Here is a 24,245-nt window from a genome sequence, read left to right as displayed (position 1 = left end):
TGAAATTCTACTAGGTCTCATGGGGGCAATTTATGCACCCTCCCTGGATGTTGCAGGCCTCTCCTTTCTGCAAATTACAGACACATCTGGTCCCGTAGCGCCTTCACGCCAGAAGGAGTTCCTGCAGTGTTTTGGGGGAGCCCCTGTGGAGAGTGCACTGTGTTATCTGAACCATTGTGTGATGAAATTCATTGTCCCTAATTACACCCTGAATTTAGAGGTTGTGTCAAACACACTTAATCATGTAATTCTTTGAGTCACCAAACTATTTAAAAAAAAATCATACCAGTTAAATACCACCCTGATTTTATAATCAATAGGATCGTTGAATGATTAACAGTAGGTCCCTGGGGGTCCATCGCCTGTGTTGAAATCCCAGCTGTGGCTTTTGTTAGCTTGTGATTGCCAGCAAATTGCCTAAACTCTCATCGCCTCTTTTCCTATATCTCTAAGGTGGAGATCTTTGCACCTACCTCAAGGGGTACTGTGGTCTTGAATTCAGCAATCTACCTAAGGCATGCCGCACACTGCCTGAAACATCATAAACACAAAATGGATCTCGTCTCCTATTATACTCTGCTCTGTTTCCCCCTCCTTGTGTGCCATGCTTACTCATCTCTGCTTCATTCTTAGTGGACTCTTGTTTCTGTGTTTGCGTGCCCCCTCCCTGGCTCTATGTATCCAAATCCTGCTCCACCTCCTCACAAGGCTCTCTACAACCCCAGCCATTGGACACCATGGTTGTTGCCGTCTGTTCTTCTGGCTGGCTTTCTTCCCTAAGTTTTTCCTGTATGGAAGCCTGCCTCCCCAGCCCCTGCGGGCAAGAACACTGGCTGGAATAAAGGAAACAATAGTCAGAAATTCATAGCAACAAGAAGATTCCAGTCAAGAGCAGCCTTCGGGTTAGGGGAGGAAGTCAGATACAAGCTCAGCTTTGAACTAGAGGGTATACTCCTCTGGGACTAGGGACAGTCATGTTCAAAGTACTAGAGACATTTAGTAGCCCTGGGATGATCCCTGGATTGAGTTCACTGGAGCAGAAAGTTGAAGGCAGAGAGCAGATGCCATTCTCATGAGGCCCCAGATTGTAATGTCTGTGTGAAGCTTCTGACTCATGCCTTTACTTCAAGGTCCTGGATAAGGATTAGCTCTGGGCTGGAAAATCTAGTCACAAGACTGTCACATTCAGATCCAAGGGGCCCAGATCATCAAGGTTCCAATGACTCACTTTCAAGTGGTCTGGATACTCAGTTGAGCCTATTCCCTATAAAGCAGAGGGTGGAGATAGAGGCATTTTTCTCTTCATTAGAAGACTTGACCTCTTTCTTTCCTTCTATATTCTTGTCTACTTGAATGCTCAAAATTGCCACCTTCTGGGTATACTCAAAATATTCAGTATTGTAAGGACTGCAAAGATGGCTATGGTCTGAGGAGGTCAACCTCAAGTCAGCCAGCTTAAGTGGGATTGTAATACTGTCCATGTTCTTACCCCCAGGGGTACCCTCGTTCATGGACTGTGTGACTCATGTCTGTCTGATGCTTTACCTCCACACAGGAATGAAATTCTCCCTGTTTTATAATCCCCTCTAAAACACCTCTTAGAGAGATATAGCCATGGCCAATCTCTTACACCTCTCATATCTGCAGCATTTTGCAGATATTAAATTCATCTCAATGATATCCCTGAAGTATAGACATTTAAAGGGATCTGGAGTTCCTTGGAAAAGAAATTAAATTTATGTTCAAGGTAGTTTTAGCGTTAGGTATTTTATTATATTCTAATTCTTGAAAATTTCAAACTGATCTATAGGATCTAATTAATGAGTATTTATTTGGTGAGAACTATTTTCTCATTTATAAATCATAATATGCTATATTTAATAGCACCTTTTGATGTTGAAGCTTCACTAAGTTCTACATTGTTGTTGCTAGAAGGGACCAGTTTTGCAATTAGAGTTGAAGATTGATGCTGTGGAAATTGCATTGAGCTTAGCGCTGGCCAAGTAGACAGGCCTGTGGCTTCATCTAAGTGAGAGGAGACTGGAGGAATGGATACGTCAGGAGGTGAAAGCATGATCTGGGGACTGTACTTGTTGACTTTTAACATCTTTTCAACCTTTATTTTATTTTTAAGTTTTATTTACTTACTTGAGAGAATGAGTAGGGGAGGCAGAGGAAGAGGGAGAAGCAGACTCCCTGCTGGGCAGTGAGCCCAATGTGGGGCTTGATCCCAGGACCCCAGAATCATGACCTGAACTGAAGGCAGATGCTCATCCGACTGAGGCACCCACATCTTTTCCAACCCTTAAATTAAGATATTAGAGGTCTTATAGTGCAATCCACTTAGTTTACAGATGGGGGAACTGTGAATTTCCAGAGAAATTTAGTGATTTGTCATGTAGCTTACAAACAATAGAGGTAGAACCCAACTTGGGCTTGCTAGTAATCTGTGTTGAAGGTAGAATGAGGAGCCTTTACCCTAAGCCTTTTCTTGCTGTCCTGTCCCATCTGCATATTTTACATTCTGCTTCTGTTTGGCAAGTGCCTTTGGTAGCCTTCTTTCCTAACTCCTGGACAGTTCTGGTCTAGAGTCCAGATAAATCCAGTTGCTGCTTCCCAGCCACTTCAAGAGACATCTAAAGTTGACCCATAGCTAAATTCAGGATAATTTTGATGGTCAACGCGTATTCCTATTTGCCGAAACAAATTTTCCCACAACCTAAAGGCTTTATCTACTCCTGGCTCACTCTGTTAATTCCTCTTATATCTCACCGAACTATCTCCTGTCTTCCCTAGGAAGGCAGGATAGCCTTGTGGTTAAGGAACAGACTTGGGAGGCAGCACACTTGACCTCAAGCCTCAGTGCTGTGTCACTAATTGTACCATCTTGAGCAATACTTTATTTCTTTATGGTCCCATTTCCTCATCTAAAAAAATAATAATAATACTAGTAGCTATCACTTAGAATGGTGAGGCAGAGGGATGCCTGGGTGGTTCAGTGGTTGAGCATCTGCCTTCAGCGCAGAGAGTGATCTGGGGTCCTGGGATTGAGTCCCACATTGAGCTCCCTGTAGGGACCCTGCTTCTCCCTCTGCCCTTGTCTCTGCCTCTCTCTCTCTATGTGTCTCTTATGAATAAATAAATAAATAAATAAATAAAAGTTTAAAAAAAAAAAAAGAATGGTGAGGCAGAAATTAGAAGGTTCGTATGTCTAGCCCCCTGGTGCACATTCAGTAAATGTCACCCCATTACTACTTTGAGCTGGAGAAAGCCATGTCAGGTAGCAGGTCACTCAAGTCATCCTTGCCGCTTTGTATGCTCATACTAAGGTGAAAATAAGGTGTCTTCTTATAAGCTTAGGACTGAAGAGTCTGCCAAGTTACTGTTGGAAATTAAGTTTTGATAAAATTAAAATATAAAAAATAAAAATAACAAGTCTGGGAACTTAAAAAGAAGCATCGGTATACGCAGGCCCTGCCCAACCCTGCCTCCTGTGTTGCAAAGATCATCAGATTTGTTCTCAAATACCATCTACATCGACAGAAGAGATGGGAGTCCATTGACTTTTTCACCGTAGGGCTTTGCTTTGACCGTACGACCTCTGCAGCTTTGTCCTTCTAAGCATTGCAAAAAAATGCTATATCCTGCACATCTAAACAGAGAACAGAATTCACCAGTGAACATCTAGCTTTGAATCTACTCGAGTTTTTCTCAAGGGTTTCAGATTTCCCAAACCCATGAAAACAAAAAGCCCTAATTGAGAGAGGGTTGTCTCCTGCAGGCATATCTCTTCTGCTGACTTTGTAATGGTTTTGCTGGCTTTAGAGATCCCTTCTATTTTCCTTTAGAGGTTTTCTGTCTTTGCACTGACTTGCTCGGAAGGAGAGTTTGTGTGGCCTCACAAGGGCCCTGCTGTGTGTCAGTGGGAATGCCCATGTGGGTCTGCTCCCATTCTCTTTAAAGTTTGAGATGCTCATGATGTGAAAGGCATCAGAAGCAATTCCAGCTTTAGTTATGGCTTTCTCTGTTTGAGCCCAGTTTTCTTTTAGTATCCGGTAGGCAGGTAGTGAGAGATGACTTTCTTAATTGAATATTTTGTGAAGGAGCAGGTGACCTGCCACACTGAAAGCAATCATGTGCTACAGATTTATAAAAGGACATGTTCAGGAAGAAGATGAATGAAGTGGCATGTTAGAAAGATTTACAAGTTCTGAGATTGTGACGTCTCTCCCACCCTTTATGAATTTCCATCATTTTAATAAGGTGATTCCTCATTGGTTAGATTGCCCAGAGAGTACAGGGGCCTTTGATGCTTTAGCCTTACAAATAATTTCTCCTCGCTGCCCCACCCTCGCACCACAAAAAGTTTATGAGAACAATGTGTTTGCAAAGGCCCTCAATCAATATAAACTTAATTAGTTAATAACTGGCATGCTTCCTTGTTTCTCATGAAAAGAATTGTATGGGAAGATTTACTGGTTTTGTTGTTTTGGTTTGTTGGGGGTTTGTGTGTTTTATTTTATTAACTATACTGAAAAGACCTGGTTGTTTCCAAAAATCGAATTTCAAACTCATTGGTAGGTGTTAAAATCATCATAAAAGTCAGTCGAGCCTTACAAAAGTATACTAGGCCAGAGGCAAGCTTAATGAGCAAGTTGTCACGAAGATTAATTTCTAGCTGTATATTTCCACACTAGAGTTTCACAGTTCCCCTTTGAAAGTCGGTGTGCTTGGGAGAAAGCTCCATGTGTCCATCTGATGTTATTCTTCCTTTCTAGAAACAAGCCAATGACCTTGTGAGCACCCTGATGAAATGCACACCTCACTACATTCGCTGCATTAAACCAAACGAAACCAAGAAGCCCAGAGACTGGGAAGAAAGCAGGTATGGTCAGGTTGGCCGATGGGGAGGTTGAAGCCAGCTGAGGTGGGCCCTGGCACACGTTCCCTCTGCTTGCGATGGGCTACCCTATGCCAAGGACAGACAGTTGAAATTGTTTTCAGATGTGTTTCACATCCTTGTGTCTTAACTTTTTCATGATGAATGAGGCCTTTTTTTTTTTTCCCCTCCTTGTCTTTTCCTAAAATGTTAGCAGTTCCATTCAATTCAGAATTAGCAATTTATAATGTTGATCTTGGCTAGTCTAGGGACAGATTTGGGGGGGAACCTTAATACTGCAGAATCAGGGTGGTTTTAAAATTAGTTTGGGGCAGCCCCGGTGGCGCAGTGGTTTGGCACCGCCTGCAGCCTGGGGTGTGATCCTGGAGACCCGGATCGAGTCCCACGTCGGGCTCCCTGCATGGAGCCTGCTTCTCCCTCTGCCTGTGTCTCTGCCTCTCTCTCTGTGTCTATGAATGAATAAATAAAATCTTTAAAAAAAAATAGTCTTTAAAAAATAAAATAAAATAAAATTAGTTTGATATATAACAATACTAATACTAATACTAATAATAATAAAATAAAATTAGTTTGAGCTCCTGTGTAGACATTCTTAGTACACTTAGCTCCTCATTGGTACCCACAGGATGTGGCGTAGCATACTCAGCTCGGGGTTAAGAGTGCAGGTCTAAAGAGCTGGATAAAAAGCAATCTGTCCTTTATGGTGGCTCTTAGGGATACTGGGGGCATGCTCTAGGTTCAGTACGTGCCCATGGGGGCTGTGTTTATGAGCAGAGTGATGACTTCCTTTGGGAGGGAACAAGGCACCGGGAGACATGTGGCATGTGGGGTTCAGCAAATCCCTCTTGTTTCTGACTCCAGAAAAATCCTGTGTCACTATTCCTCCTACACTGGCATTTAGGGGCATGGCCTCTGCAGGATGGAATGGGGTGTTGAGTAGGAAAATGTTAAGGATGGCAAGAGAATATAATTTTATCTAACTAGGGGTCCAGATGTACATTCCTAAGAGGCCTGACCCCACCGTCCATGGGCACACAGGAAACAGGGCTGAGGCAAGGCGTTAGGGTGATTGGACCAGAAGGAGGAGCCCACCATTGCCACCAGACAGTCGGATCCCTGGACAGGAGCATATAAAACTACTATCTTTTTTCTTTTCTCTCTTGGAGAAAAGTAGATAGACTTAGGTAACGGCGCCTGGGTGGCTCAGTTGGTTAAGTAAACAAATGCCTTCAGCTCAAGTCATGATCTCAGGGTTCTGGGATGGGGCCCTACATTGGGCTCCATGCTCAGTGGGGAGTCTGCTTCTCCCTTTCCTTCTGCCTGTTGCTCCCCCTGCTTGTGCTCTCTTTCTCTCGCTAACTCTCAAATAAATAAATTTTTTTTTTAAAGATAGACGTAGGTATCAAGCAACTTACCAAGGTTAAGCTCCATAATGGCCAGACCAGAAGGGAAAGCCGTGGCTGCCAGTCACCCCCCTGCCCCTACCCAAGAGACATGTATAGGTCCATTCCATCCTGCCAGCAAGATCCTTCCTAACCATGGTGGGCAGATGAGACTTGATCGGTTACCAGAGGTAAAAGATGAGTGGTGAGAAAAGTGCCCAGGTGCCAGCATTCACTGTCTGCCAGTCCTTGTTTGTGTTTTCCTACGTCATGTGCAGCCTAAGTCTGTTTCTCACCCGGTGATGCTGTGGGATGCAGCACCTTTCCGTTTTGTCAGTCTACAACATTCAGAGTAATCTCATCCATAGATACATGCTCCTCAAACGTCGTTTCCGTTCAATGGTTGACCGTGACTCCCCTTAAACATTCTTAGGTAATGATACCAAGGCTCCAATGAGGGACCCACTCCCCCTAGCTGTTCAGTCCAGCTTGGGATGTCTCTTGTATTATTAGCAGGCTCTATAGTCTTTCTCTTAATTGGTTTGACCCTAATCCAACATCTCTAATTTGCCCTAAGAATTTTCCTCAGGACTTTTCTGTTTGACAGCTCTTATGTTAGTTCCTGGCAGTCATCACGTTTCCCTGCTATCTTTTCTCCCACTGCAGGTTCTCTGAAGGAACTAGATGTGGAATCTGATCATTCCCCTGGATGTCCTTAATTTGCCTTCTGCTTTTCTTTTTCTTTCTTTCTTTTTTTTTATAAAGAATTGTTTACTTATTTTGGAGAGAGAGCGAGCACAAGCAGAAAGGGGGTGCAGAGGAAGAGGGAGAGGCAGAGAAGCAGATTCCCTGCTGAGCACAAAGACTGATGTGGGGCTTGATCCCAGGATCCTGAGATCATGACCTGAGCTGAAATCAAGAGTTCAGCACTTAACTGACTGAGCCACCCAGGAGCTCCCACCTTCTGCTTTTCTGAAATGGGTCACTCAGAATTTCTTCTTTGAGACTGAGAGAATACCAGCATTATCACCTCTTTCCACCTGAAGATAGAAATGTCTATTTATTTATGTATGTATTTTTTTGCCTTCCTACACTAGTTCTCAAGCTTGTGGATGCACTAGAGTATCCCTTAAAGGGCTTGTTAAAACTGATTCAGTGGGTCTGTGTGGGGCCCAGGAATGTGCATTTTTAAAAGATTTATTTACTGGAGAGAGAGTGAGTGGGACGAGGGGCAGAGGGACAAGCAAACTCCCCGCTGAGTGTGGAACCCAAGGCAGGGCTCAATTGCAGGACTCTGAGATTGTGACCTGAGCCGAAACCAAGCCTCAGACACTTAGCTGACTGAGCCACCCACGTGTGCTAGGAATGTGCATTTTTAAGAAACTCCTAGGCGATGCTAGTGCTGATGGTCTGGGCCTCATACTTTGAGAACAGCTGATCTAGAGCAAAGGGCTGGCCTGGGATTTGGAAGAACTGTATTGTGGTGCCGGCCTGGCAGTAAGTGGTTTGAGTGAGACACTTCATCTCCTCCGTCCTCAATTTCATCCTCATTAAACTAAGAGGCTCAATTCAGAATGGGATCTCCTTCAGGCTGATAGAATGTCTCTCCCAGACCTGGGTGAGCTGTCAGCCTGCCATGCGTGTCTCCATGTCACTCCCACACCCACAGGTCCACAGGCATGCACACCACATTACATCTCCTGCTCATATACACACACGGTGGAAGGGTGGTGAGATAGGCAACCTCAGAAACAGATTACAGCATCTTGGAAGCAGAGGTAGTGCTACAAGGCTTTAGCTCACCCTTCCCCTTACTTCCAATCCCATCGGGCTTCCCTTCCCCGGCCCTTTCCAATAAACGTCCTCTTAAATGAGAACATCTCTCTCCCCCTACAAATGCAATGCCTCCTCAGCACTCTCTCCCTTACCCTGTATAGATTGCTCTGCTCAAAGTCCCTCTAAGACAGAAATTTGTCAATAGCTACTGGTCAAACACTTCCCAGCCCTGAGGCTACCTTCTCATAAAATCCAAGCTGATTCATTGAAATATCAAAAACTGGAGAAATTAAGACAGGGATACATTTATTCAGTAAATCCCCATAGAATCCCCCCCCCCCCCCCCAGTGGTGTTTTCCTTTTTTAAAAAAATTACACTAACTTATTTGAATTGCAGTAAGGAACTTCATACTGGACATTCGTGTAAACAGGTGTTAAGAAGTCTAAGGTATTTGTTGGTCAAGTGTGGATTTATAGTCCGCAGAGGATTGCTTCCTGGGATGCGCCCCTCCCCCCCACCCTGGGTCAGGTTTATTGTGTAACAGATGGTTTCACTTCTTCTGCGTGTGGAGAGTTAGGGGCTGTGAAAGGGCACTGTGCTTCATTGGCAGGGATTACACGGTCAATTGAAGTTCTCGGTGGACGGGGTTACTCATTCCACAAGTTTATGGGGTGTGGTTTATTTTTCTTTTCCTGTTGAAAATGTGTTTTTGTTTGGCTTTGGCAAAGCTGCCTGCCCTGGGTTCTGAATTGCTGCTCTAGCAGAGTTCTCAGGCCTTGACCTACTTGCACTAATGGCCCAGAAAAGTCTTGAAGAAGACTTGGCCCGAGGGAAGAAAGGGCACAACTGAGGGACCCACTGGGCATTACTAGTGGGGCTGATGTTTACTGAGTAGGGGACACCACTCTAAGGATAAGCAAAAATCAACTTGGATCTTTTGATTACATAAAATGCTAAACAGCACATAATTTGCTAAACCAATCGTCCTGTAGAAGAAAATTTCTGTAAGAAAATTTCCTGGTTATGGAAGTTAATAGTGAATGAAAGTGTTTTAACGTGATGATGTTCTTTCCTGTGGGGTTTATGGAAATGGAGCGGCGTTTCTACTTGAATCAGTAGGTGATGCATTCCCTGCCTCAAAAGCTGGGGATAACACCAGTATTTATGAAAAATTCTTAAAATGAGCAAACAACCTGCGGTGCATGGGTGGCTCAATTGGTTAAGTTCCCAACCCTTGGTTTCAGCACTGGGCCTGGGATGGAGCCCACATCAGGCTCTGTGCTCAGCAGGGAGTCTGCTTAAGATTCTATCCGTCTCCCTCTGCCCCCCTCCCGCTGCTCGTGTGCTTTTTCTCTCTCTCTGTCTCTCTCCTTATCTCTCAAGTAAATAAATAATATCTTTTTAAAAAATGACCAAAAACATCTACTTGACACCCTCATGTGTATTTTCCTTAGTAGAGAGAAGGCCAGTGGTAAGTTTTGGATTTGGAGGATAGGAGAAAGGAAAATTATTTTCCTAAATCCCAACTTCTACTCCTTTAGTTAACCAGATATGTGCCATGAATCAAGTGTGGATGTTGAGTATTATTTTCTTTTTTTTTTTTTTCCACAAGCAGGTGAAACAGTTTTATTTCAGTTGTCTTTAAAACCACAAAGACACTATGTTCTTCATATAAAAACATTAGTACAGATAACTCTACTGTCTAGAAAATGATTATATAGACCCTCTCAAAGAAAAATGCACACCATTATATGGTTCAGGCAAGTTACTTGGGAAAAACACATCTGGACTGATTCCTAAAACATATCATAAGACTACACTGCGTCTTTTGGTTCCAAGTATAGATTATTGTCATCAGTAAGGGTTCCTGCATTTGATAATACACATATAGACTGGTTTGTGACTTAATGCTCCCCATTGGGTCATCAGCCTTTTCTGGTTCATCAGCAGGTTGAGCAGGCTGTGCCTTTCTCTGTGGTCTTTCTTCAAGACTTTCCAGGAATGGAGATATATCATCATCATCATAAATCGCAAACTCCAAGTCTTTACCAACAATTCCAATGGAAACATTCTTTGTAGTTAGGTCCTGTTCTGTAGGAAGTGTTTCTCGTAAGGCACACAGACCATATTTAACCAGTTCATTCAAATTGCACTCCATAAACCCAGACATCTGTCTCTCCAAATAAGTACGAGCTGATTGAGAACGTGCTCCAATGGACATGGTTCTACAGTCAAAATAGTTGGCAGATGGACAGGTTTGGAAAATGTGAGGGCCCATGTCATCGTGGCCAGCAGTACACAGTCCAACACCATATGGTCTCCGGCCATATCGTTGTTTTGGTATCTGAGTCTTGCTTCCAATTAGAGATACAAGACGAGACACAGGAAGAGGTCTGTCAAATACAAATCTGGAATCCAAACACTCCTGGCGCATAAAATTACATAACAGTCTAGCATCAGCAGTACGTCCCGCAATTGAGATACCAATATGGTTATCAACATGGAGAATTTTCTTCCGATGAGCTGAAGCTCTGACTGCTCTCTTCAATGCAACCAGCACTGCATGGATTTTTGATTTCAGACCAACTGTGGCTGAACCTTGTTTGACAGCTTCCATTGCATATTCAGTTTGATGAATCCTGCCCTGAGGGCTCCAAACAGTGACATCATTGTCATAGTGGTTGCAAAACATGGTTCCGGCTTGGGTCTGGCTGTGGCCTCTTGCAGAGGTGCAGAATCAGGAGCGCGGCCAAAACTCCCGATGCATGCCATCCAAGCGCTCCGAGGATTACTTTCTATAAAGGTTTTTTTTTTAAAGTTATTATCTCCAAGGAGTTGACATTTCTGGATACTGGTTCAAGTTAAGACCATCTGACTTGAGACTTTTCTTGTACGCCCCTCCCTGTGTAACGTCATCCTTCCCAGGGCAGTCCACCAGTCCTTCCCAGTCTGATGGGTCCTCCAAAGCCCTCTCCACCTGCAGTGCCTCACCCCTTCTTCCAGCTCAGTGTTCCACCTGCTTCTCTCCCACTGCCCCGGAGCCACAGCTTTTCCCACCTTTGTGCCTTCCGCTGCCACTGCGCCCCTGCCCGTCCCTCCCCTGTACCTGGCAAATTCAACTCCTTCCAGGCCCAGGCATGTGTCACCATCTGAAATTCCCCTCACTGTGAAAAATCCATTTCTTTCTCTAGTTTCCTGTCCTGGTTTACTTACTGTGCCTGTGAATATAGTACCACTAACGGCAGCTTTATGTCATGCATGCCAGGAGCCCGCTCAGTGCTTTACGTGCAATGTACCCAGCTAGGAAGAAAGAACTAACGTCATTGCCCTCCCTTTCCACTTCTGGAAAGTGGCAGAGCCAGGCCCATACCAGAAACCCAACCCCAGATCCTGGCTGTGAACCACTAGACCTGCAAGGTCTTCGGCGGGAGCCATACCGTCCTTTCCTGCTGCCCAAGCACCTTGCGCAGCGCGGTGTGCAATGGCCCGTAGCAGGTGTCAGCGCGTGCAGTGTGGTGTTGGAAGTGTGGCTTTCCAAGAGCCTGGCTGGAGAGACAGGCGTCAGGCAACTAAATGACGTTGGAAGGAGGCTGCTAGTTAGCTCTCCTGGGCAGCAGGTCACGAGGGGAGCCCCCAGTGCAGTGGACCCACAGTGTACCCCGTGGGGAGAAGGCCAGCTGCCTCCCTGCCACAGCACAGTTCTGACATCATGTCATCACAAGAGAGAAGAAGTGTACTTTTTATTTCTCATTTCCCTCAAATACTGTGTTTCCAAGCGTCCGTATTCAACCATCCTGCATAATGTAAGCAAAGACCCCACTGACCTCCCCAGGGGACAGTCGGAGGCCAGTGCCCAGGATCTGCCTCTCGGCTTTCCCAACACTTTGCTTCTCAGGAAGGGCTGAGGCATTTTCGCAGTTCACGTGTCTGTGCCACTCCAGACCTACCAGGCCTCCTAAACTAGACTCCCCAAGGGGCAGGAGCCAGAGGCATTTTCTCTGTTAATAAAATCCTATGTGAGAACACAAGCTAGTAGGACCAGCATCCATTTTCCAAAATCTACTGACAGTTGTTTACCGTCATAAAAACCAACCCAAACTGGGGCACCTGGGTGGCTGAGTCAGCTAAGCATCTGCCTTTGGCTCAGGTCATGACCCCAGCATCCCATCCTCAAGCCCCTGGGATGGCTCCCTACTCAGCAGGAACCCTGCTTCTTCCTCACATCCCCAGCTCTGCTCCTTCTCACTATCTCTGTTGTTGTCTCGGTCTCTTTCTCAAATAAGTAAAATCTTAAAAAATAATAATAAAACCAAAACTATAATTTAGGTATGCTATTAAGGCATTTCACTTTTTTTAAGACTTTACTATTTATTCCTGAGAAAGACAAAGAGGCAGAGACACAGGCAGAGGGAGAAGCAGGCTCCCCGTGGGGAGCCCGATGTGGGACTCGATCCCAGGACCCCGGGATCATGCCCTGAGCCACAGGCTGACACTCAACCACTGAGCAACCCGGGTGCTCCTATTAGAACATTTTAAATTTAGGTATTGAAATTAATCATTTTATATGCCCTTTTTTATGCTGTATTTGAAAAGCTTAGTTGTGTAATCTCCTTAGGTCTAGAGTCGCTATTAAATTAAGGTTGAGTACAAAAATAGCTGTAGTGTAATTCCAAGGTTAAAAGTTCTTTCCGAAAAAAAAAAAAAAAAAAAAGTTCTTTCCGGGATCCCTGGTTGGCGCAGCGGTTTGGCGCCTGCCTTTGGCCCAGGGCGCGATCCTGGAGACCCGGGATCGAATCCCACGTCGGGCTCCCTGCATGGAGCCTGCTTCTGCCTGTGTCTCTGCCTCTCTCTCTCTCTCTCTCTCTGTGACTATCATAAATAAATAAAAATTAAAAAAAAAATAAAAGTTCTTTCCTTTAGTCTTTTAAAAAACTGATACTTTTGTTCATAATCTCAATGATGGGCCTATGGCTTTCTGTTTTACTATTTTTTTTGTTTGTTTTTGTTTTGTTTTTGTTTGTTGGTTTTACTATTTTTTTAGATAGATATATAAAGTCTTCTGTAATTGCTGGATTCCACAACAAAATATTTTTTTAATTAATATTATATAACCCGAGGGTCAGCTCAGACTCTGAACACTCTATAGTTTATTTGTTCTTTAGACAGGGAGGAGGGAAGGGCAGAGGGAGAGGGAGAGAATATCAAGTGCCAGGCTCCACACCCAGCAAGGAGCCCCATACAGGGCTTAATCTCACAACCCTGAGATCATGACCCAAGCCAAAATCAAGAGCCAGATGCTTAACCAAGACTGAGGCACCCAGGCGCCCCTATAGTCTTTATAAATGTGTGTGTGTGTGTGTGTGTGTGTGTGTGTGTGTAAATTCAACTGAGTACATTTAAAGATTGGATTGGCTTTATTCAGTGATTCATGAATTGGGCAGCATCCCACCTAGTCTATTTGCATAAGATGACACTCCTAAAATATAGTCTTCTTAATGTGTCCTACTGCTTACAACCGGGGGTTTGAGGAGATAGTGGCTAAGAGAACAAGGCACAGGAAGTATCCAATAATATCCTGGCTCTATTTTCTCATTTATAGGGTGAAGCATCAAGTAGAGTACCTGGGTCTGAAAGAAAACATCCGAGTGAGAAGAGCTGGTTACGCTTATCGGCGCATTTTCCAAAAATTCCTGCAGAGGTAAGAAACTGGTGACTCTGGACTCTTTTTTGGCTTTAAAAGGGTTTATTGACATATACCTCACTTACCGTAGCATTCATTTCTTTTAAGTATACAATTCATCGGCTTTTCATATATTCGTAGAGTTGTGCATCCATCACCACAGCTAGTTTGAGAACATTTTCATCACGCCGAAAAGAAACCCCACCTCCCTAGTCACCAAACCCCAATTCTTCCCCCGCCTTCCTCCCTAGGACACTTCTTTCTGTTTCTATAGAAAGAATTTCAAAATATTGCCTTATTCTGGGCATTGCGTAGAAATAGAATCACATGATATGTGTCCTTTGTGTCTGGTTTCTTTCAGTTAGCATAATGTTTTTATGGGTCATCCAGGCTGTAGTGTGTGTATCCGCACTTCATTCCTAATCCTTCCTGGTACTACGTATTTGCACTGATACTGCAATGTATTACATTTTACTTGTTCGTCCATCAGCTGGCTGATAGGCATCAGTTGTTTCCACTTTTTGGCTATTTTGAATAACAAAGAATGCTGCTGTCAACATTCACATACACATTTTTGTATAGGCATAGTTTTTATTTCTCTTGGGTGCTTACCTAAAAATAGAATTACTGGGTCTGATGGTTACTGTTTAGCCTTTTTGATGAATTGCAAGATTGGTTTCCAGAGTGACTCTACCATTTTATGCCCCTACCAGCAGCATTTGAAGGTTCCAGTATATCTGTGTCCTTGCCAACACTTGCTAGTATCTGACTTTGATTACACCCATCCTAGTGGGAGTGAAGTGGTATTTTGTGGTTTTGATTTCATTTCTCTAATGGGAAATGATGTTAAGCATATTTCATGAGCTTATTGACCATTAGAGAAATGTCTGTTCAGCTCCTTTCCCCATTTTTAAATCGAGCTATTTTTCCTTTTTTATTAAGTTGTAACAGAATTCTTTTTACCCTTGTTTATTGTAGAATAAGTCAGTAGCCACAGTATTTGGTCTGCTTAGTATAACACATAAGTTCAGGAAATCATGGTAATTGTGACACAGGAAGGTTTAACTGACCAAATTAATAGTATGAAGATGATTTAAGGAAAATATTTAGCCTACTTAAGAAAATAAGCTTAAAATATTTTACCTCAAAATTTTTGTATAGCCCATGTATAAACTTAAACTGATTTTCACATTTCCATTAAAGTATATTTGGCAAGACCTGTACTTAAATTTCTCTTATTTTGTCTTTTTGAAAAGGATAAAATTTAATCCTTCAAATAGTACAGTTTTCACTTCTTTTAACAATTCTAAGTTAATAGGGTCCCACTATATTTTCTATGTCTATTTACTTTCCATCAAGAGAGAAGGAAGACATATTTAGCATATTAATCAGATAATAATTATGTCTTTCTGCTATAGATATAGGAATAGGATGTAAGAGTTTTTTTTAATTCAAATTTCATATAACAAAGAGGTAGCAGGCTGAAGAAGAGCTTCATTATGGTTTTTGAAATACAGTAATTCTAATGAGCTAGTGTTTCATTTAAGACTGTTCTTATTTCTTGTGTCCTGAGATTGGAATGGCCAGCCTACCAGTTACCAGTGTGGGTTGTCATATGTGGAAGGTCACTGATGTGGAAGGTCCAGAGAGGCTTACAAATGAGTGGATCATTCTATACAATAAAGCCCCATGGACTCTGTCTCCACACAGTCAAGATCCCTGATAATTTGGAAGACAGTCTAGATTAGGTATAAAGTCTACTCTCATGGCTCTCTGAATTGATTAAAGGGGCCACTCCGTGTATAGTGGAAGCAGAACTGTACCGAAAGAGGTAGTTAGGAAGTTGAGAAAATAAATCTGTCAAGTTCTTGCATGACTATAGCAGCAAACATTTGCTGATGAACAACCGAGATGTTAATTATGAAAGACTTCACTCTCCTTTAAACAGATCGATAACACGAGCTAGAATGGGACTTCTCAACCTCAGCTATTGACATTTGGGGCCGGATGAGTCTTTGTCGCGGGGCCATCTTGTGCATGGTGGGATGCTTAGCAGTCTCCTTGGGCTCTACCTACAAGCCTCTATCCCTCCTGAGTCATGACAACCAAAAGTGTATCCAGACATTGCTTAATGTCCCCTGCCCAGGAGGGAGCGGGAGGAGTCAAAGCCAGTTGAGAACTACGGCTTAATCATTAATGTTTTTGTAAAACTGCATGTTTGAAAAATACCCTTTTTTAATTAAGAGAAAAAAATTAAATTCAGAAAACAGTGAATGAAAGGTGTTCCCTCGGTCTTTCCCTAATTCAGAAAGGCCTGCCCTCAACAATTCCAAAGCATTCATAATTTTATCCTCCTTCAATATTTTTTCCTGTATTTGAAAACTTTAAAGTGCACAGCCTCTCCAGTTGACATTACAATTGAGAACTGATCAGGGCAGCCCGGGTGGTTTAGCGCCGCCTTCAGCCCAGGGTGTGATCCTGGAGACCCAGGATCGAATCCCACATCAGGCTCCCTGCGTGGGGCCTGCTTCTCCCTCTGCCTGTGTCTCTGCCTCTCTCTCTCTCTTTCTGTGTCTCTCATGAATAAATAAATAAAAACTCTAAAAAAAAAAAAAATTGAAAACTGATCAGATATTTTTTTAAAATTTAAACTCGGCTTTTTTTGTGGGTGTTTTGTTTGTTGTTTGGGTTTTGGAGAAACCAGTTCTGAAAGACCTCCTTCCTTCCAAATTATTTACAAACAGGCAAGCCATTGCACCCCCCCCCCCCCCCCCCCCACCGGTTGGCTCAGTCAGTTAAGCATCCGACTCTTGCTTGATCTCAGCTCAGGTCATGATCTCAGGGTCATGAATTCAGACCCTGCACTGGGTTTGAAAAAGACTAGCCATCAAACTTGACTTCCAGAAGCAATGCTGAGAACCTCCTCACTGGGGAGAGCAGGCAATCCTGGTTCCCCTGGCAGGAACATCTGAGCCACCCTGAGCAGGTTGTGTTACATGTTTGCAGGAGCTCCGTAGTTGAGCTGTGAAGTGACCTTGTTGGTTATAATATCTGGACCTCTGTTGAGGGTCATCCTGACCACACGCACGGGACTTTCTTCAGTGCCTGACACAGAGGAAACATGTAGTGAATCTCTGTTAGTTAGCCCTTTTATGTTGAGGGGCTTTCACTGAAGTGATTCTATCCTTGGATGTCTCCCCTCTAGCCCCCCTGCTGTGTGTGCTTTTCCTTTCAGAAGAGACAAATGGGCAGTCCTGTCTTAGAGCAGGCTCTTGTGATGTCATATCTCTTTTGGTTTGAGAATGCTAGGAGAGTAATAAAAATAAAGCTTGGAAGAAAATTTTTCAATAAAAAGTACTCAGAAATGGCTAGAAGGCCATCTATGTCCATGGGCCAGGAATATTTCTCCAGAGACAGTGCTGTTTTCTGCAAGATGTGTGAGTCTGAGACCCTGATCTTATCCCATAATCCTCTGTGAGTACTTGAACCATGTCATACCTCTATTCCTCATGGCTGAGAAAAAAGGCTTTGTTTATAAAGTTGCTTTCTAGATATCTGTACAAAGCCTGCAGAGTAAGAAAGTACCTACCCTGAAGGAAAAGGATGTATTCATACCCACCATGACTGGTGTGCATGCCTCCTACACCCCACCCTTTGAGGGAAGCCCACAGGTCTAACAGCGGTGGTTCACACACAACCTAGAGCTTAAAGGGTAGGCCTAACAAATGGGAAATGGGCCTTTGTGTGTGTTCATTTCCTCTGTGAAAAATCCTTTATGTTTATCAAAACCATCCCTCTTGACTAAGAATTGGAGACTAAAAATCAAAAGATGCCTTAATATCCCTCCTGGTGGGCCATGTGCTCTTGATATAAACCCTGCCCCACCTTCAGAAGAACACCCTATTCACCACCCCCACTACTCCTTTCCTATCTTTAGAAAGTGCTAAAAAGCTATTAGAAATGGCAGCCACTTTGGGTCTTGGAATGAGAGAATATCTGCTAATTCTTAGAAAACAACTTTTTGAGCTAAGTACCATGTGCCCCTTACCATGGCTGGAAAAATAAGCCCAAATGTGGGTCCTGATTCTTAAGAAAAAAAATCTGGTAGGAACATAAGAGCTTTCTGAAATTTATCTTAGGGCACCATTTATACTCCTCACAAACATCCTTCCTTTGACCTTGACTCAGCCTCTCAGAATGGTAGGGGCAGGGGGAAAGGGACATTTGTGAGGAAAGTCAAGCCATATCCTGGGCAAGGGAAAAGAAAGAAAAGAAGGTTCAGGAAACTGTGGAGTGTCAAGGGTGTCCTACTAGCTGCCAAGACTTTGGTGTCCTTGGATGTTGGAAACATCCTCAACTCCAGTGCCAGCATCTAGAGGTCACTGGGGTCTGGGTGGCATTTCCTCTGAGGAGGAAACATTGATTGGTCATCTGAGATAACAAACAGCCCGCAGTCAGAGCCGAAGAGAGCAGCCAGTGCACAGGCCTTGAGATGAAATATTGGCATAGCTTGGTCTTAAACTGAAAATGCTTGATGAGAGGAATGTAAGCTCTGATCCTCAGCTCTCCAAAATTATCGCAGGCACCACTTAGGCAGCATACCATGGCCTCGTGCCACCTGTTACCAGCCCCGTATCCCAGAGAAGGACGAGTAAACTGGGGATGCTTACTTAGTAGGAGAGCCTTATGCTAGAATTGTGCCCTGGTCTCTCCAACAAATACAAAAGGAAGTGAGGAGGGCACATCAGGCTTCTTGAAAGCTAGGTGACCACTGCCATGGTCCACAGTCAGAGGGCCCTGGAAATGCCATGCAAACCCCATGTCTTGCCCAGACATGTTAGAAGCCCTATCAGGAAAAGGGAGAGAAAGTCTCTGCAAAACAATTTCCTTACTATAAAAAAATCAAATGAGAAAGGCAGCATTATTTTAATAGGGGTGGGAGCATGTGAATTGCAAAGAGCTACCCATTTGCGGTTGCACAATATGGATACTTCCCTTTAGAACTTTGATTAGATGGCGCCAGGCAGCTTTGGACTCTTAGAGACTTATCACCTTGGGGGCCTGGGTTTTTCTTTCTCTCCCATAGCCTGCAGGAATTTTTCTCCCTCATCCATTTATTTTATTTTTATTTGTATTTATTTTATTTAAATTCAGTTTGCAAACATACAGTATAACACCCAGTGCTCATCCCATCAAGTGCCCTCCTTAGTGCCCATCACCCAGTCACCCCATCCCCCCACCTTCCACCCCCTCTGCAACCCTTTGCCTCCCAGAGTTAGGAGTCTCCCATGGTTCGTCTTCCTCTCTAATTTCCCCACTTCCCACTCAGTTTCCTCTCTTCTCTTACAGTCCCTTTCACTATTTCTTATATTCCACATACAAGTGAAACCATATGATGATTATCTTTCTCCGATTGACTTATTTCACTCAGTGTAATACCCTCCAGTTCCATCCACATTGATGTAAACAGTAGGTATTCATCCTTTTTGATGGCTAAGTAATATTCCATTGTGTATAAATGGACTACATCTTCCTTATCCTTTCATCTGTAGAAGGACATCTCAGTTCCTGCCACAGTTTAGCTATTGTGGACATTACTGCTATAACGTTGGGGTGCAGGTGTCCCGTCATTTCACTACATCTGTGTCTTTGGGGTAAATACCCTGTAGTGTAATTGCTGGGTCATTCCCTCATCCATTTAGATTCCCAGTACATTCCTGCTTGCTCACTGGGTTCCAGAGTGGCATCTAGAAAGGCTCTGCTATCAGTCATGGGTATGTGGCTTCATTTGTTTGACTTCATTTTACCACATATGAAATATATTCATGCAGATGTGTGGCTTCACCTAGGTATTTTCATTTTTAAACTTTTTATCTCTAATTAAGGAATGGGAGGATTTGCTTCTTCAAGACATTTAAAGACATTATCAGGCAAGATGTGGATATTTGGGAGGAACAGAGAGAGTCCCTAGAATCACTTTAGTCCCATACAGCCAACCCTAAGGGCAATAACCTGTTCCTGTCCTCTCAGTGAGCTCTGGATCCTGAAGACATGGCCGCTTTTCTTACCAAGATTCCCTTCTCTTTTCTTCCTTAGATACCATAAGTCAGTCTAATCCTGATAGTAGCTTCTGGGAACAAAGGGCCTGGCTTCTCTAGAGGCCCGGAGCCCATTCATTGACTGTGTTCTGGATGTGCCTGTGCAGAGGCTTTGCCCTCCAATTTCTCTTCTACACTCTTCTCTGATTTCTCCTCCCTCCCTCTCCTTCCTGCCACCTTGAGTCTTTGGGACCTTCTGTATTTGACATCTTTAGTGTGCTTCCCATCCGTCGTAGGTCAGTCTCTTGCGTTATTACAATGTTTGTAGTATAGATGTGTAGTAGACTGTGTAGTCTTTTTTTAAAAAAAAAATATTTTATTTATTTATTCATGAGAGACACAGAAAGAGGCAGAGACATAGGCGGAGGGAGAAGCAGGCTCCCCATGGGAACCAATGCGGGACTCGATCCCCAGATCCCAGGACCATGACCTAAGCCACCCAACCATATGGTCTTTAAAAGAAATGCTTACGGGTAAGCCAATCCATGGCTCCTATGTAGTGTTATGATTAAAGAAGCAGACTGGGGTTCAAATCTCAGCTCTGACAGTTGCCAGCTAAGTAACCCTAGGTGAGTCTCTATTTGCCTCTGTGTCCAACTCGGCAAAATGCTAAGACCAAACTAATCAGGTGGCTGTAAGGAGAAAATGAGACCATACATCTGAAGCTCCAGGAACAGCACTCGATGCAGAGAGAGCATCCCATAGATGTAGGACGATTGCTCATTACCACTGAGCCCCAGACATTGGGAAGGTGCTAGATGGGTAATATGAACTATTCGGGTGTGGCATCCACGTGTGGAGCTCTCGTCCTCATGGAGGAGGCACAAATTAAGTAACTGCAAATATGAATATAATTACGAGTGATGATATATGCTCTCAAGGAAAAATATTATTTTCTATGAGATAAAATAGAAGAGGGGCAGCAATTTTTGCTTGGGTAGTCCAAAAATGTCCCTCTGGAAGTGTCACTGAAGGGCAGTCCCCCTGCACTGGAGCCAGCCACATGAGGCATTTGCAGAATGGCACACCCAGTAGAGGGAAGGGCATGGGCAAGGCTGTGAAGTTGGAAGGTTTAGTGGGCATGAAGAAGAGGCCGTCCTTCCAGGAACACAGGGAACAGGAGAGAATGTAGAGAGAAGAGCCAAGGACTGCATCACCGGGGCCTCATGACTCAAAATTACACAGAATTCCGAAGGTGAAAGTTGATGCTTAGTAATAACTGCTGCTTGGGGCGCCTGGGTGGCTCAGTGGTTGAGCATCTGCCTTCAGCTCAGGTTGTGATCCTGGGGTCCTGGGATCGAGTCCCACATTGGGCTCCCTGCAGGGGAGCCTGCTTCTCCCTCTTCCTTTGTCTCTGCCTCTCTCTCTCCGTGTCTCTCATGAATAAATAAAGAAAATCTTAAACAAACATAAGAGACAAACTCTTCATAAAGAGTTATGAAACTCTTTGCATTAACTTAAGCGTGCTAAAGAAATCAAGGGAAATCACTATAGAGAAAGAATGTTTGGTTTTGCCCAAAGATTGTCATTGGCCACCTTCAGGAGTGCTATTTTTAGATGGCGATAGAAAGGAAAAGCAGATTTTCATGGGATGTTGACATGGAAGCAGTCGGACGGGGTATAGGGAGGAGGGATGCTCCGAAATGGGAATACTAGGCCCAGTGGGGTTTTGCCACTGTCGGGCTCCATCCCTCAGCCCTAGAACAGAGGTGAGCGGATCTCTGGGACCCGACAGCTCCAGGTGCCTCTGGTGGGTAGTCCAGAGTGAGTCTGATCCTTCTCTCCCCTGTTGTCCTCACAGGTATGCCATTCTGACCAAAGCCACCTGGCCCTCGTGGCGAGGGGACGAGAAACAGGGTGTCCTCCACTTGCTGCAGTCCGTCAACATGGACAGCGACCAGTTCCAGCTTGGGAGGAGCAAAGTGTTCATCAAAGCCCCGGAGTCTGTGAGTGCACGGCTGCCCCGCTCGCTTCCTGGGTGCCTCCCCTGTCTCCCTGCAGCACCTCTGCTGCCCGTTCCCCATGCGTCTGGCTTCCTTTTCCCACCTTGAGTTCCTGTCCCCTGCCCCCATGTAGGTCACTCCCCACATCCCTGCTCCTTATGGCCTTCCGATTGCTCAGGGAGTATGAAAAGAAGTCATCACAGAATAGTTTTCTTTTCTTTCTTCTTGTCTCTCTCTCATTACATGGTCATGCTCTCAAGGTCAGGGACTCCTGTCCCTTTAATATGCCATTATGTACTCAGAGCCTTGCACAGAAAGTGGCTCAAAGCAGGAGCCTCCAGTTATTTATAGTGTCCAGTAGAGTCTAAGCTAAAACGACTTCTTTGTCTCATAAAGAAGGCTTGGGTAACCTCACATCGTCACTTGGGTGACACTAACAGGCCACTTACACACGGGCACAGGCTTCCTCCTTGCAGGTAGAACAGAGTTCGGGGTGGGAAGTCTCAGAACTATATCTTGAAGACCGTGAAGGAACCTGGAAATAATTTTGGAGGGAAGGAGGAGAAATCTCTGGGTTCATGGAACACAAATATTTCCCAGTAAGAGAGTCACACATACATTTTACAATTCACAAACTTATTAGACCTCCACAGATTAATCGGAAGAACTTCTTTATCTTTTCCTGATGGGGAGGGGGGTCTCTATGAGCCTAACGAATGTCTGTAGGAAATTTCTCTCAGTTTCTAAGTTGAATTCCTTAGAGCAGAACCTGTCAGTCCTTCTGCCCCATTATGAATGGGGCTATGGGGCTATGGAATGGAGACATTACTTTTTAAGATGGAGAAACTTCTGGCATTAACCAAGGTTAGGCATCATCATTTTCTGAGGTTCCTTGAACAATCACAAGACTCCATTTCAAGAGTCTATGGTGCACTTAGCAAAATTAGTCATCAGATCAAGGGGAAATAACATGAGAACTGACAGCGTGGGTGATAGTGGAAACACTTGAACTTGAGGCAAATCCTGGTCTTGCAGTGAGTTCTCTCCTCTAGAATGGGCCCCTCGGCCACTGTTCTGCCTCCGAGGATCAGCCTGAGACCTACAACTGTTAATGGCTGTCACTGAATGGCTTTAAGAACCATAAAAATTATTAAATAAATAAGTGGCACACATCAATAGAACCCGTTTATGAAAAGTTTGTGGTAGCATTTTCCACTTGGAGTTATTTGTAGCTTCACAGCAATTTCATTTCCAAATATAAAATGAAAATGTTGTGTCATACACCATTAAGCAACCCACAGAGCAGTTCCTGTTCTTTCTAAAATGGGATGGAGTGATTTATCAGTACAATGCAGAACTCCTCTGTTGTTTTATACCCGTTTTTACTTTTTTGTCTTGCCTGATTTTCACATATAATTAGAACAGCCTCAATATTTTTCATACTTTTTTTTTTTTTCTGATTTAGTTGAGCTGTGGGGTTTTACTTCCAAAACCAAGGTTTATTTTGGGTTTTGCTTTTCCTTGTCTTCCTCCCAAATGTTTTATTACCATCACTTGATTTTCCTTTTCCCCATCTTTTTACACACGCACGCATGTAAACACGTGCACGCGCCTTCACATACACTCTCTCCCCTCCCCCATCATTTCTCCGTCCACATCGAGCACTGACACTGCAAATACTTTTACAAAAACTGGCTTTTAAAAAATCTACATTGTGACTTTGTCTTGACTTTTATGGTAAATGTGCTGACTACACAAAATAACCTATTTGTTTTAAGAACCCACTTTAGACATCAGACACCAAAAGGTTTGTGTTTGCTTGTTACATGTGTCTATGATCTAGATTTTTTTTTCCTTTCTCTCTTTCTCTTCCTTTTGGTCTTGAACCCCCCTGATTTTGAACCCCCACGGCTTTTGGGAAAAAAAGCTGAACCTCAGCTAATCTTTGATAATCTATAGGAAGTTGGGAATTGGTTGCCTCCTGCTTTCTGAGTCACAAGTGTATTTTCTGTGACACTCCCAAAATAGTTCTGGGAACGAGGAAAACAAGGCTTACTCAGAAACCCAACACAAAAGATAAGAAAGACCAACGAATATTCTTCAAACAGGCAACCACAGGGCTGAGATTTGAAACATTCTGTCCAAATGTGAAACCATGTATTCCTCTTGGTTTTAGAAATACACTCCTTGCGCCTGTTGTGTATGGCACTGAAGGCTGCAGAATGAAGCAGCCCCTTCCCTTTTGAGTTTGAGATGTTTTTGCACAGCTGGGGCTGTGAGAAGCAGGAGTTGAGTGACAGGAAGGGACAGATGTGGCTTCTGAGTACAGACCCAGATAAACAGAGACAACAGATCATGCCTGGCTGCCTTCAAACCAAATTCACTTGTTTACTTCTGAAACATTTCTGCACTGACTTGTCATCTTTACTTGTTTTTATTGGTACATTTTATTTTGTTTCCTAGAC

The 24,245-nt window shown here is 43.8% G+C and overlaps 2 protein-coding genes across 2 annotated transcripts in view; one reads left to right on the top strand and one right to left on the bottom strand.

Annotated features, from left to right (window-relative positions):
- The window catches only part of MYO1E (myosin IE), a 198,602-nt gene that overhangs the window by 139,821 nt on the left and 34,536 nt on the right, over positions 1–24,245 (top strand). The window contains exons 17-19 of the mRNA XM_038580563.1: positions 4,779–4,885; positions 13,659–13,757; positions 21,639–21,783. Of these exons, the coding sequence (XP_038436491.1) occupies positions 4,779–4,885; positions 13,659–13,757; positions 21,639–21,783 (351 nt within the window). The remainder of the gene's footprint in view (positions 1–4,778; positions 4,886–13,658; positions 13,758–21,638; positions 21,784–24,245) is intronic.
- Positions 9,754–10,782, bottom strand: LOC102152879 (proteasome subunit alpha type-1-like). The gene has a single exon (XM_038580564.1). It carries the CDS (start codon positions 10,749–10,751, stop codon positions 9,825–9,827), a length of 927 nt encoding a protein of 308 aa, XP_038436492.1. The 5' UTR covers positions 10,752–10,782; the 3' UTR covers positions 9,754–9,824.

This window comes from Canis lupus, chromosome 30, assembly GCF_011100685.1.
Source record: "Canis lupus familiaris isolate Mischka breed German Shepherd chromosome 30, alternate assembly UU_Cfam_GSD_1.0, whole genome shotgun sequence".
Taxonomy (NCBI): Eukaryota; Metazoa; Chordata; class Mammalia; order Carnivora; family Canidae; genus Canis; species Canis lupus.
Note: the sequence above shows the minus strand (reverse complement) of the source record. Positions and strands in the feature narration are given on the sequence as shown.